At 45.4% G+C, this 12,723-nt stretch overlaps 1 protein-coding gene across 1 annotated transcript in view; it reads left to right on the top strand.

The window, feature by feature from the left end:
* Slc28a3 (solute carrier family 28 member 3) overlaps window positions 1–12,723 on the top strand; it is a 53,791-nt gene that overhangs the window by 16,969 nt on the left and 24,099 nt on the right. Inside the window, exons 2-4 of the mRNA XM_028772152.1 lie at window positions 5,659–5,748; window positions 9,163–9,248; window positions 11,175–11,266. Coding sequence (XP_028627985.1) covers window positions 5,659–5,748; window positions 9,163–9,248; window positions 11,175–11,266 — 268 coding nt within the window. The remainder of the gene's footprint in view (window positions 1–5,658; window positions 5,749–9,162; window positions 9,249–11,174; window positions 11,267–12,723) is intronic.

Genomic DNA, 12,723 nt, shown 5'->3' with positions numbered 1-12,723 from the left:
TGTGCCTTTGACATAACTGTGTGTGCCTTTGACATAACTGTGTGTGCTTTTGACATAGCTGAGCGCGATGAATTCACCTCGTGCGCCTCCTCTTCATCCAAAGTGGTATCTCGTGCATAGTTCTATATTGCTTAGGATATTAAAACAGCACTCACGTGTGAGTTTCTGTGTGAAGATTTACTTGGGTTTGAAATTATAGTCTAGTACGGGGCGTTACAGACAGCAGCAGCACAGCCACTGTTACTTTACTTCTGAAATTTAAAAACTCTTGTTGTTCCCTGATCAATAGGACCGATACACATTTGCCTTCACCAATTTTAAAATAATAATAGCGATTGGCTAGTTATGTTTTGCTTTTTTATTTTGAAGTGGAATGCCTCTTAATTTATACCTACCCTACTCTATTGTCTGAATCTTGGTTATCATCTTTTTATAATTGTCCTATATTAAAAGAAAGGAAGGAAGGAAGGAAGAAAGGAAGAGACAGACAGACAGACAGACAGACAGACAGACAGACAGACAAGTTAGTGGTCTATGTCGTGAGTGAGCCTCCAGCTACATCCGGGTGACATCTGAGAAGCAGTCAGTGGAGAGGCTGGGTTCAGCACTTGTATGTTTTTGTTTTTTTTTTTTCCCAGAAAGAACAAGGCAAGACACTGATATCATCAGTAAAATCAGTGAGGACAGTTTTCACTCCGTAATTAGCTTCAGTTTCTCCAGAGCTGAGTGGGCCTTCAGAGGAAGAATGAGGAAACAGGGAGAGGTTCCGGCCCAGTCAGAGGTGTGGACATTGCAAAAAGCAGGAAAGGGTAGGAGGATTTGCCAACCCACAGTTACTTAAGTCAGGCTCCTCCTCTGGCCAAGGGGACATGACTGTCATCCCCCATGCTCGCTGAGGGTCTAAGTCGCTCTGAGCGGAGATTGTTTCTCTCCACCTCTACGGGACAGTGAAAGGGTTTACTAGAGTAAGTTAGCTCTCTGACTGCTCTGAAGAGTTCAGGAGTCTGCCTCTTCTGCGCTGTCAGCTCTTAGAAGCCACGTTAGTGGTAGTTGAGTCTCTTCCTCTGGGAGAATGTGCAGAGAGACTACCGTTCCTCACAGGTCAAGAGAAAGGTCAAAGGTTTAAAGGGCCCCGACCAGAGTCTGGCCTTTGTCATTAACCACTTCCACATGCTGGAAACCGCACTACCGCCCACACGTGTGCATGCCCTCAACCGTCCCGTCTAACTTTGCCCTAGTCGGTCAGTCTGGAGGTTCTTTTGGGTTCACAAGAGTGGCTGATTTCTCTATGGTCACCAGAAAAGCAACAGCACGCCTCAGTTCAACAATAAGTGGGTTGTCTGCGGTTCTCTTTTTTTTTTTTTTCTCGAGAATCCAGAGATATCTTTTACACCAACTCCTTTTCCTGTCACTCAGACAAAACCTGTTTAGGCCTATTGGTGGAAAACGCCTTTAATCCCAACAGGGAGGCCTGAGTTCAAGGCCAGTCTGTTCTACACGTTCAGTTCTAGGACAGTCAGAGCTACACAGAGACCCAGTCTCAAAAGAAAAAAAAGGCGGTTTAGGGAAGAAAAGACTTAACTCTGGGACTCCCAGTGGCGGGGACATCAAGGCAGCAAGGGCTTGAAGCAGATGGTCACATGACCACACGGCACCCACCGTTGTCCGGAACTTGAATGCTGGTACTCAGCTCACTTCTTTCTCTCCTGCAGTTCAGAGAGCGGCATAGCCCTCTCTTACTGTGGGTCTTCCCACCTCAGCTAACCTGGCCAACATCATCTTCCCAGCTGTGCCCGGAAGCTCATCTCCTAGGTGATGCCAGCTCCAATCAAGCTGAACCCACATGGGGCTTGGTTAGGCTTCGTTGGTTTCTTCCGGTTACCACATTCTCCAGCACTTGTTTGTGTTTCCCGTGGCAGTGGCGTTTGGAATAGCTTAGACGGATGGGAGGGAAAGACAAGCACAAATTAGCAAGCCAGCTCTCAACCAGAAAGGGGAAGGTGGTTTATTCTGGAGCCAAATGTAAGTGGCCACAGCCTAGGAACAGAGAATTAGGTTACCCCAAACACGATAACAGTTCCGTGAAGTTTTTATTGTAGCAAAGCAAACACAGTCATAAATCAAACACACTTTTCAAATGCATTGTTGGAGTGTTGTAGCAAGGTGATTGGCTGAGGCGGTTGGATCAGCTTACGGTACACCGTGCTCTTCTTTACGGCAGATCAGTATGTTGGTTCTTCACCAAGGCCAGATTGCTTGTTAATAATATTTTTTTAAAGATTTATTTATTATGTATACAATGTTCTCTCTGCATGTATGCCTGCAGGCCAGAAGAAGACGCAAGACCTCATTAGATGGTTGTGAGCCACCATGTGGTTGCCAGGAATTGAACTCAGGACCTCTGGAAGAGCAGCTAGAGCTCTTAACCTCTAAGCCATCTCTGCAGCCCGTTTATAATATATTTTAATTCAGTTTAATTTAGAGTGCATGAATGTTTGCCTTCTTGTATGTCTGTGCACACATGCCTGCCTGGTGCTGATGAAATCCAGAAGAGAGTATCAGAACTGGAGTTATAGATGGTTGTGAGGCACCATGCGGATGCTGGGAACTGAACCCAGTTCTCTGCAAGAACAGCCAGTGTTCATAACCACTGAGCCATCTCTCTGGCCCCCTGGGTCCCATTCTTTTGACCAGAGATAGGAGCTTCCCCTGAGATCTCCGTCTTTACATATTGTACGTGGGAGCTGGAAGCCAAAGCTGGTGAGGGCACCGTCTACTGAGGCCAGGCTAGCTGCCCAGCACGTTAGTATGTTAATTCCTACGCAGGTCCTGCTCAGAGAGCTTGCTGAAGTCAAAGTGGAGTTCAGGGGGTCACCTCAGCTGCTGTCCCGACAACTCGGATGGAGTGGCGCCCCCAAGTGGACACTGCACAGCAACACACTGGTGTTAGAAACTATGCAGTTCATGTAAATATAACCAGGACTTATGAATCCCAGTGGGAAAAAAAGCAACCCTGTTAGAGAAACCATGAAATAGGATTTTAGAAAACTAAGCAGAATGTCCAAACCGTTCGCTTACTATTTAAGAACCTAAGTGATCACAACGTTAGTGAGCACAAGGCTGGAGCCTCAGCTCTGGACCCCTAGTCTTCCCGGATGGCTCCAGAGGCAAAACCAAGACTCCCCAATGCGCAACTAAGGTGAAGGGGTTCCTATGCTCACAGATTTATCTGCTTATGATTGTTCCTTAGGAGGCTAAAGAGATGGCTCAGAGGTTAAGAGCGATGGCTGCTCTTGCAGAGGAGCCATTCGGTTCTGAGCATCTCCAGTTCCATGGATCTGGTGCCCTCTTCTGGTCTCACTGGGAACTGCATACATGTAGGTGAAGCACCCACACCTAAAATAAAATAATAAACAAATAAATAAATTTTTGAGATAGGATTTAGCTATGTAGCACTGGCTGTCCTGTAACTTACTTTGTAGTCCAGGCTGGCCTTGAACTCACAAAGATCCTCCTGTCTCTGCCTCCCAGCTGGGATTTTTTTTAAATATAACTATTTCTTAATTTATAGGTGCATTAAGCAGGGGATGAAGGGGAAGACTTCAGTATGGGCTTGAGGAAAGCACAGCTTACTTACTACACTCCCAGGGACCAAGAAGAGAGAATTCCCATAATACATTAACTTTCCCTGACATCAGAGTTTTATTTTAAACTGTTAATACAATGTACATACACTCTATCAGAAATATGTTTTAACATCTTTTTAAGTTTCATTTTTATGCATATGAGTGGTTTAGGCCCCCACTTCATTTGCTTAGAAACATACATGTGGTTCCCAGACTTCCCCACTCTGGTGTCCTGCGAGGTTCTACCCTGAGAACAGGTACCTACAAGGTGTTAGGTACAAAGGTGTCAGTAATCCGCTTCATGAAGAGGATGAGATGTTGGTTCATAAGTAGTTAGAAGCTTTGTTTACAGGCCCACAGCTCCAACTTACAGAGAAAGAGAAAAGCTGGCTGTTTACTACCCATCCATCCACACCCTCAATAACTCCTACTACTGTTTTAAGTCCTAGAGCTGTTTTTCTTCCCGGAAATACAAAGACCAAGCAGTGAGTCCACTGGACAGAACAATCAAGAACACAGGGGAAACACATCCAGGAGTCCTCTGTGAGGATGCAAAACAGCATGTACTCGAGCCCTAAATACAATAGCACTCTCCACGTTTACTGACTTAAAACCTCATCTCATTCCTTCAGCAAAGGTTTCACAGGCTGCCAGCAGAGGGCATCAGAAGCCTGCAGCTGAGAGAGAGAGAGAGAGAGAGAGAGAGAGAGAGAGAGAGAGAGAGAGATATCTCAGGGTTCTGCAGAGAGCCAGGAAGAGCACACTGCTGTGTGAATAGATGCCTGAAGTTCAGGGTGACATGACCTGCTGAGGGTTGCACGTGTAATTAGAGATCCTGGTTTATTCACTCATCCCTGGCCCTGGTGTTTTCAACTTAGCATTAAGGAAAATGTAAGAATCCATGAACACAGGAGAGAAGTCAGTACAATAGCCATGGTTCTACCCTCTTTCCGTTCTCCGTATAAACATACATTTCCTCCCTTACCATTACCAAGAATTCTGAGGAGCCCCATCAGAGGTACCACAGGTTACAGGGAGATGGAGATTGGGGTACCCTCTTGCAGTCTTAATCTCCTTACAAGAATTTAAATATGGGAGTGGTGGTGCATGCCTTTAATTTAGGACTCAGGAGACAGGCTGATCTCTGTTAGTTCAAGGCCAGCCAGGGCCACACAGTGAGTCCAGGCTTCAAAATAACAGAGGAAGAGGCAGGAGCAGGAAGAGGGAAGAGAAGAAAAAGGGAGAAAGGAAAAAAAGAAAGGAGAGAGGAAGGGGAGGAGGGAGAAAGAGAGTTACTTAAGAACAGACCCACAAGGATGATTTTATTAGAGTTTAACATTAAAACCCCAGGAGAACAAACTGTAACTCCCAGCATCTACCCAGAAGAGAGAGAAGCAGCCATGGCAGCTTCGAGTTGAGCAGCATGTGGGCAAGGAGCCACTCTGCCAGAAGGGAACTTCTGAGAGAGAAGCTAGACATGTTAGGAAAATCATGGGCAGATGCACAAAAAAAAAAAAAAACAGACAGAAGAGGCAAAGTTTTGCTGCTTCTCAGATTTATTCAGACTTAGGAAGCTGCGACGCTGAAGTTCTGTACGCGCCCAGGCTAGGGCCAGGAATTCTGGGAAGGACAAGTGCGCTATCTCATTAAAGGGATACTTATCTCTTCAAGCGATTGAGCATGGCTTAAAGGTGGATCTGCCTTCCTGAGGGGTGACCAGCTGAAGTGTCAGGACCCCAACCCAGTACTGGCTGCGCGTATTTACAGTGAGTGCATCAGGGCCTAAGGTGGAGAGCTGCTGTTCTTTCTCCACGTGCAGCACATGGATCGTTCCCATCAGAGCAAAACAAAGCAAGATTCATCTGTTTCCTTGAGCCCATGATTCCCTGGCAGTTCCTTGAACCGGGTGCCTCATCTGAACACGGAGTCTCGGCTTCTGCCACTCTACAGGACTCTTCCGGGAATCTTTGCAGAAGGATACTTGTGTTGGGCTCTGATGCCGTGTTTTTCACTCTGCTTTTTTTTTTCCTAGGATGAAGACCTTGAACAGCAGAACACTCCAGGAAACAGTACAGTCAGGAACAGAGTTGTACAAAGCGGGGAACAAGGACATGCCAAACAGGTAGGGCAGGTATGGAGGATGATCTGGGACCTGTTACCATGGAGAAACTGTGCTGCCTGTGAATGGCCTGTAGTTAGTGTGTCTAAGGCAGAGCCAGAGTGAAAGCACACGTACCTTAACGATGAGACTTCACTTTTGCAGACCAGCCTCAGACATCTCCGAAAGGGAAATCATCTGAAGGCAAAAGACCTAGTCTTAGGCCAGCATGGACCTTCATCTTTGTAGCCCCAGCTTCTCAGGGGCAAAGGCAGGAGTCAGGGCTAGCCTGGCGTGGGACCTCCTGTCAAAGACAAAGAGCACCAGTATGCTAAGGTGAAAGAGGCAAGCGAGGTGCTTGCTTTTATTCATAATCAGAAAGTGCTGGAAGCTTCCTAGATACCCACAGGTAAAACTAAAAAACCGCAGTCAGACCAGCTAGTGCAATATTTTTCAGAGCTAGAAAGAAGCAAACAAGGAAGTCATAACAAGACTAGATGAACCCATACGTGCATATTACAGAGCGAAAGAATCCAGTTTAAGATGGGGACACCCTGCACCACGCCAGTAGAGTCATCCTGAGGAAAAAAAAGGCAAAACCTTAGAGGGATGAAGAGATAGTGGTTTCCAGGGCTCGGGGAGGAAGTGGGGGTGGGCAGCAGGACTCTCGGGGGACCATAAGCATTCTATACAAACTTACAGAGGTGAAGATCCAAACAGAATAGAACACACTAGAAAACGACCCTTGTATTAGGGTTCTCTACAGGGATAGAACTTATAAAGTGAGTATATGGAGGTGGAGGGTATTAGAATGGATTACAGGCTCTGGTCCAGAGACACTGCTTATCAATGTAAGTCCAAGAATCCAGTAGTTGTTTAGTCCAGGAGGCTGAATGTCTCAGCTGGTCTCCAGTATACACTGGAATCCTGAAGAAGTAGGCCCTAATGCCTGTGAAGGAATGGATTTGCCGGAGAGAGTAAGAACAAGCAGGCACAGAGCAAGCTTCCTTCTTCCATGCCCTTTTCATAGCCTGCCAGCAGAAGGCGCAGCCCAGATTTAAGGAAGATCTTCCCACTTCCAAAGATTCAGATTAAAAGTGGGTCTTCCTACTTCAAATAATTTAATTAAGAAAAAAAAACCCTCACGGTATACAGAACCACTTGGGCTATAGACGTAATAAACTGACGACTGAGAACAGACGTCATAACTCTGGAGATAAACTATGGGCTCTGTGTGATCATCGTGTAGAAGGTTTACCTGAGGTAACAAATGGACCACTCAGGAGGAGGGCGTGAGCAGGAGAGGATGAGCCATGTGAAGATATATGAGAAAGTTCCATGTTTACAGCTTATTTTGGCTGCAATTGCTCTCAAAGGTCTGCTTTTTAAATTGTTTCACAAGGGGCTGAGGAGATGGCTCAGTGGTTAAGAGCACTGACTGCTCTTCCAAAGGTCCTGAGTTCAATTCCCAGCAACCACAGGGTGGCTCACAACCATGTGTAATGAGATCCAATGCCCTCTTCTGGTGCGTCTGAAGACAGCTATAGTGTACTCATATAAATAAAAATAAGTAAATCTTTAAATTCCTTCACAAAAGAACAAAGCAAAACTTCCAATTTCACAACCGTATCAGGAGTGAGCAGGCTGGCTTGGTAGCCATGGGCTTCGGGTGAAGCTGAAGGAGGATTTCAGTAGGCATGCACACAGAGGCCTGAGCAGGGAGCTGAGCAGGGAGTGGTTGTGAGCATCAGTGGCACACACGGAAGTGTACAGAGTCCCGTACTGACCGAGAAATGGAACATCGCCCATGATAACGGGGTTGAGGGAGATTTGGGTATCCACTTTAAAAGATAAGAAGGAATTAAACAGGGCTGGAGAGATGGCTCAGAGGTTAAGAGTGCTGACTGCTCATCCAGAGGTCCTGAGTTCAATTCCCAGCAACCACATGGTGGCTCATAACCATCTGTAATGGGATCTGGTGCCCTCTTCTGGGCTGCAGGCGTATATGCAAGCAGAACGATGTATACATAATAAATAAATAAATCTAAAAAAAAAAAAAAAGAAAAAAAAGAAGAAAAGAGAAAGAAAGAAACAGAAGCATCCCATAGGTGACAGGTAGCTTGGGACACATTGTGAACAGAATATCACAATCATTTAAATCAAATATTTACCAAATTGCTGGCCAAGCTATATGTCAAGTAGAGAGAAATGGACAAGGAGCTGGAGAGAGAGAGATGAGCGGCTCAGCAGTTAGGAACACTGGCTGCTCCTCTTGACTATCTTGCCAATCCCAGAGCCCACACGACAGCTCACAACCATGTATAACTGGGCTCCATGGGCTCTGATGCCTGCTTTTGGCTCCTGTGGGCACTGCATGCACATGGTACAGACACATGCAGGCAAAGCATTTATACACATAAAATGAAAATAAGTAAATCTGTTTTTAAAAAAAGACATAAGTGGCAGACCCTCCTCTGCCCCTGACTGTGGTGTCTAGACCTTGGACTCAGCCTCTTTACTATGGTTCATGTTTTCCTAGCTCTTGAGGATCACTGTAGAAAGCACAGGTGACCAAAGGCAGAAAGAATAGTGTCTGTCTTTGACGTGCTATGTGATCACGCATCTTTGGTATCTTTTGGGGTCAGACGTTTTAAGTGCAGAGGATCAAGGGTCATTCTGTATACAGCGGAGAACATAAGCCCAGCTCCAGGAGAGTTCAGAGCCAATGTGCACCTGAACACGCCCCAGTTACGTATGATGGTAACTTTACCAGCTGAAGAATTGTGGGATTGAGAGAGGGGGCTAGTCTGGAAACAGGATAGGTCATGGATGTTTGGAGAGAGCTCATACTGGTCCCAGAGAAAATTGTCCATGAGAAGTGACTCTTAATGCAGGCACTTAAGTCATCGGGGCAAGAGTAAGGCTCCCAGTTAAAAGAATGTGAGTCCCAGGGGAGTCTGTCAGCTCTCGAAGGATGAGGCAGGTGTTCATACCTGCAGGCCAAGCCTCAGTTGGGTCTCAGACTCTGGAAATGGGCTGGCTCAGTGTAAAGGGGAAATTATATAGCCCTCATTGTGAATTTTGTTTAGCCCTTCCCCCCAAAAAGCAGAGCTGGTATCTGGTGTTGATTGATGGCAGCAGATACTGGAACAAAGAATCAGAAATGCAAACACATTCCCTTTTCAAAAAAAAAAAAATGCCAAAAGGGGGCGATCCAGACTGCCTAAGCTTCTCTGGAAAGAAAGAACATAAGTGTGGCCCCAAATCTCTTGTAATTATAAATGGAAAAAAAAAAAAACCTGTCCATGCAGTAGAAAAAGGGAGCTGTTTCTTGCATAATAATTTAAGAGAGGGAGTGTTAAATATTCCTTGCCTGAATCCAGAGTTCCTAACACCCAGGTTCTCATTATTGTCTTTGCTCCAATGTTTACTCTCCAGGACGACAGGCAGATCACGATTGAGCAGGAGCCTCCCGGAAACAAAGAAGACATGGAGGATGACAGCGAAGATGAGCGTCAGAAAGGGTACAGTTCTTACGCCAGCGACACAGCCTCATCTACCCCGTGTGTGGTCTAACCCGTGTTGTGTCTTTTTGTTTTATTCTCTTCTGTTCCTAAATTTTACTATGCCTAATTAGAAACTGTCACACACACCCCCAGTGCCACCCACCCACCCAACACCACTTGGAAAAAGCAGTGGCCTTTTAGGGTGATGGGTGTGGTCAGTTTGAAGCGATGTTGCGCTCAGAACCTTGAATTTATTTTTACATTCACCCAGGACAGTCTTCTCATTAAAGGTATAAATTACCTACTAAGGGCTCCAATCCATACATAAGGAGTCAATTTATCTTCCCCATATTTATCAATAGCAATTGATTTCTCAAAACCCACATTAAAGCTCAGAAAACTGGCCCAGGGAGATGGCTCAGACAGTAAAGGCACTTGGCTTTCAAGTATATGTGAACACATATACATACAAAATAAGGACGCGTGATAAAAATTTTATAAACTGTTGCCTTTATTATCTTATGGCCTTGAGTTATTCCATGTTTTTACAGTCGCTAGGACAGGAGAGCCAGCAGGTGTGTGTTTGGCAGGGTCTGCTATCTAGCCCAGGCTGACTTTGAACTTGCCTTTACCATCCTCTTGCCTGCTCTAAAATGCTGGGGCTATAAGGGTGAGCCCTCATACCCGGTTGAAGCAATATTACTATCTTGATTTGGGGTTGATAAAATGAAGGACAGTCTACTTGAGAGTGAAGAGCCCGGAATTTCGCTCAGATATTGTATCATAATATACATGTCCATTTTCTAAATTCCTATGTAAATTTTTACTTACATTTCTATATCTCTAAAGAACTTTTTAAAGATTTATCTTTGTTGGTTTTTTTTAAGTGTATGTGTGTTTTACCTGCATGCATGTCTGTGTACCATGTATCTGCCTGGTGCCAGTGGAGGCCAGAAGAGGCCATCAGATCCCCTGGAACTAGCTGTAGATGATTATGAGCCACTATGTGGGTGCCAGGAAGCACACCCAGGTCTTCTTCAGGAATGGTGTGCACCCCTCACTGAGCATGCCCGATCCCTGAAGAGCTTTTACTCTTCGGCATCAGAATCATGTCTCTCAAAAATCAGAACTGGGCCTGAGAGGTCTTGACATGTGAATACCTCACAAACATTTGCCAGGATCCATCCTTTATTTACTTTATGAGGCTCTGGCTCAGGGCTGAGAAGGTCTCTGGAGCATCATGTGTCCCGAGGTTTCACTAATGGTCACCGCACTGAAGCAAACACCATTGGGTTGAGTTTGTTCAGCCCAGATAACAAAACTAAGCAAGTCTATGCAGTGACTTTGCTTCATAGGCCAGATTGCTACAATGAGTTACATATTTTCTCTGCTACTATAAGAGCTGAAGAACCAGTGCACAGCAGACGAAGGTCTATTAACAGTGGCTCTTTACCATGGCTGCTTTCAAAACAAACCAAAACAGTGTCTCCTCAGCTGAGGATAATGCGTCATTGGTTTTTCTTTTCCTGAATTAGACCCCAAGAAACTTAGTCTTTACCACACTCTGATTTTCCTAGTCTCTCCTAGGATAGTGTTTCAGATTCTCAGCACACATTGTTACACATCCTCTTAGCCGTGAATGACTCCCGTGGGAACAATGTATTGGATATGTGATACACTCTGAGGCCTTCCATGCAGAAGCCCTACCCTCCCTGTGGTTTATTGGTTAGTTAGTTCTCCCCCTCAGAGCTTGGCACACTCATTCGGAAGCCAATCCAAGTTATGGCCAGTGTCCGGCTACAATGAACATCCCATTTCTGCTTTGGAACATGGCTCCAGAAGCCTGTTTGTTCCTGCTTCACATGGCCAGACCTAGGCTTCACATGCCTGATACTTCATGTTGGGGTATTCACCTCTGTGACCTGTTTACTTTTTATGTTTCAGGTTCTTGGAAAGGAAGTATGATACAATTTGTGAGTTTTGTAGAAAACACAGAGTCGTTCTCCGGCGCACCATCTGGGCCGTTTTACTGACTGGTAAATACCAAAGTGCGGTGGGAAGACTGTTGTCTTTCCTTGGGGTCTTTAAAGAGTTACTTTCTGTGGAAACAAAGAAATCTCCCCTTACCCTGGGCCTCACAGACTGGCCTGGAACATGGATGAAGTCAATCAAGAAACCCTGGAAGGAAAGCCTACATAAGCCTGCTTCCCTGCTTTGTTTATGAGGCCAACCGATAATTTCTTTTTTAAGTCACTTACTGTCTTAGTCCATTTTCTGTTGCTATAACTAAATACTGCAGGCTCAATCACAGATGTTTAATCAGGTCCTGGAACAGAGGAAGGTCCAAGACCAAGGCACCAGCACCGGTGAGGGCCTTCTAGTCCATCAAAACATGGAAGGGGTGGGAGGGTCTTTGAAGTACTAGATAGCACAGGCTAACCCATGTCTCTATTTCTCTTTTTATGAAATCACTAGTAACATGGTGGCCCCATCCTCAGAACCTCATCCAATCACAATTACCTTCTCTAAGCTCCACCTCTGCTCCTATCACCATACGGATGTGAGGATCAAGTTTCTAACACACAAATTCAGAGGGATACATTCAAACCGTACCATCACCCTACTTGTGGGGCTCATAGAAAGAAAACACCTTGGCTAATGCAAATCCAGACCACTTGGGCAACTGGCAGACTTCCCAATGATACAAGCAGACATTAGTTGTGGGAATGAATACAGAATAAGACCCAGGACTTTTCCTCTGGCCTACAGGGACACAAGAATATACTGATTTTTTTTTTTAATTCCCAAAGCAAAGGTCTTCAAAGCCCATTGTTTAAAAAAAAAAAAGTGTAAAGTGTGAACCTTCCCACTCAAGCCCATAGACATTTGAATAAGAAGGCTGAACCACCAAAGCCGAGAGTTGTGCTGATGTTCAACAGCCGGAACAGGAACAGCAAGGCTTGGCCATCTTCTCTCTAGTAGGTCACAGAGTCTTAGGTCTGGCCATATTGGACCTTCAACGTTGCCGTTGTAACAAAAATATAACCTCAGATAGTATGTAAGTAGAAAGGCCCATCTATGGTGCAATTCTGCTTGACTAGAGGATACAAGTTCACACAAGCAAATGCCATGAGCAGCTTGCCACCTCCCTAGTGACAGGCCAGACCTAATCTGCAGGCCATTGCTGGCTAACTTTTTAGAATAAGAAGCCTCTCTCTCTCTCTCTCTCTCTCTCTCTCTCTCTCTCTCTCTCTCCCTCCCTCCCTGGGGTAACTCCTGGAACTCACTATGTAGACCAGGCTTGCCTTGAACTCACAGAGATATGCCAATCTCTGTCTCCCAAGTGCTGGGATTAAAGGTATGTACTACCATACTGGTATCCTAGATGGAGTTCTTCAAATCCAGCCACGAGTACTAAGTATCAGGATTCAAGAGCTTAGAAGGTACTTAAGAGAGAGAGAGAGAGAGAGAGAGAGAGAGAGAGAGAGAGAGA

This window comes from Grammomys surdaster, unplaced genomic scaffold, assembly GCF_004785775.1.
Source record: "Grammomys surdaster isolate TR1022 unplaced genomic scaffold, NIH_TR_1.0 211, whole genome shotgun sequence".
Taxonomy (NCBI): Eukaryota; Metazoa; Chordata; class Mammalia; order Rodentia; family Muridae; genus Grammomys; species Grammomys surdaster.
This window is presented reverse-complemented; position numbering and strand designations above follow the sequence as displayed.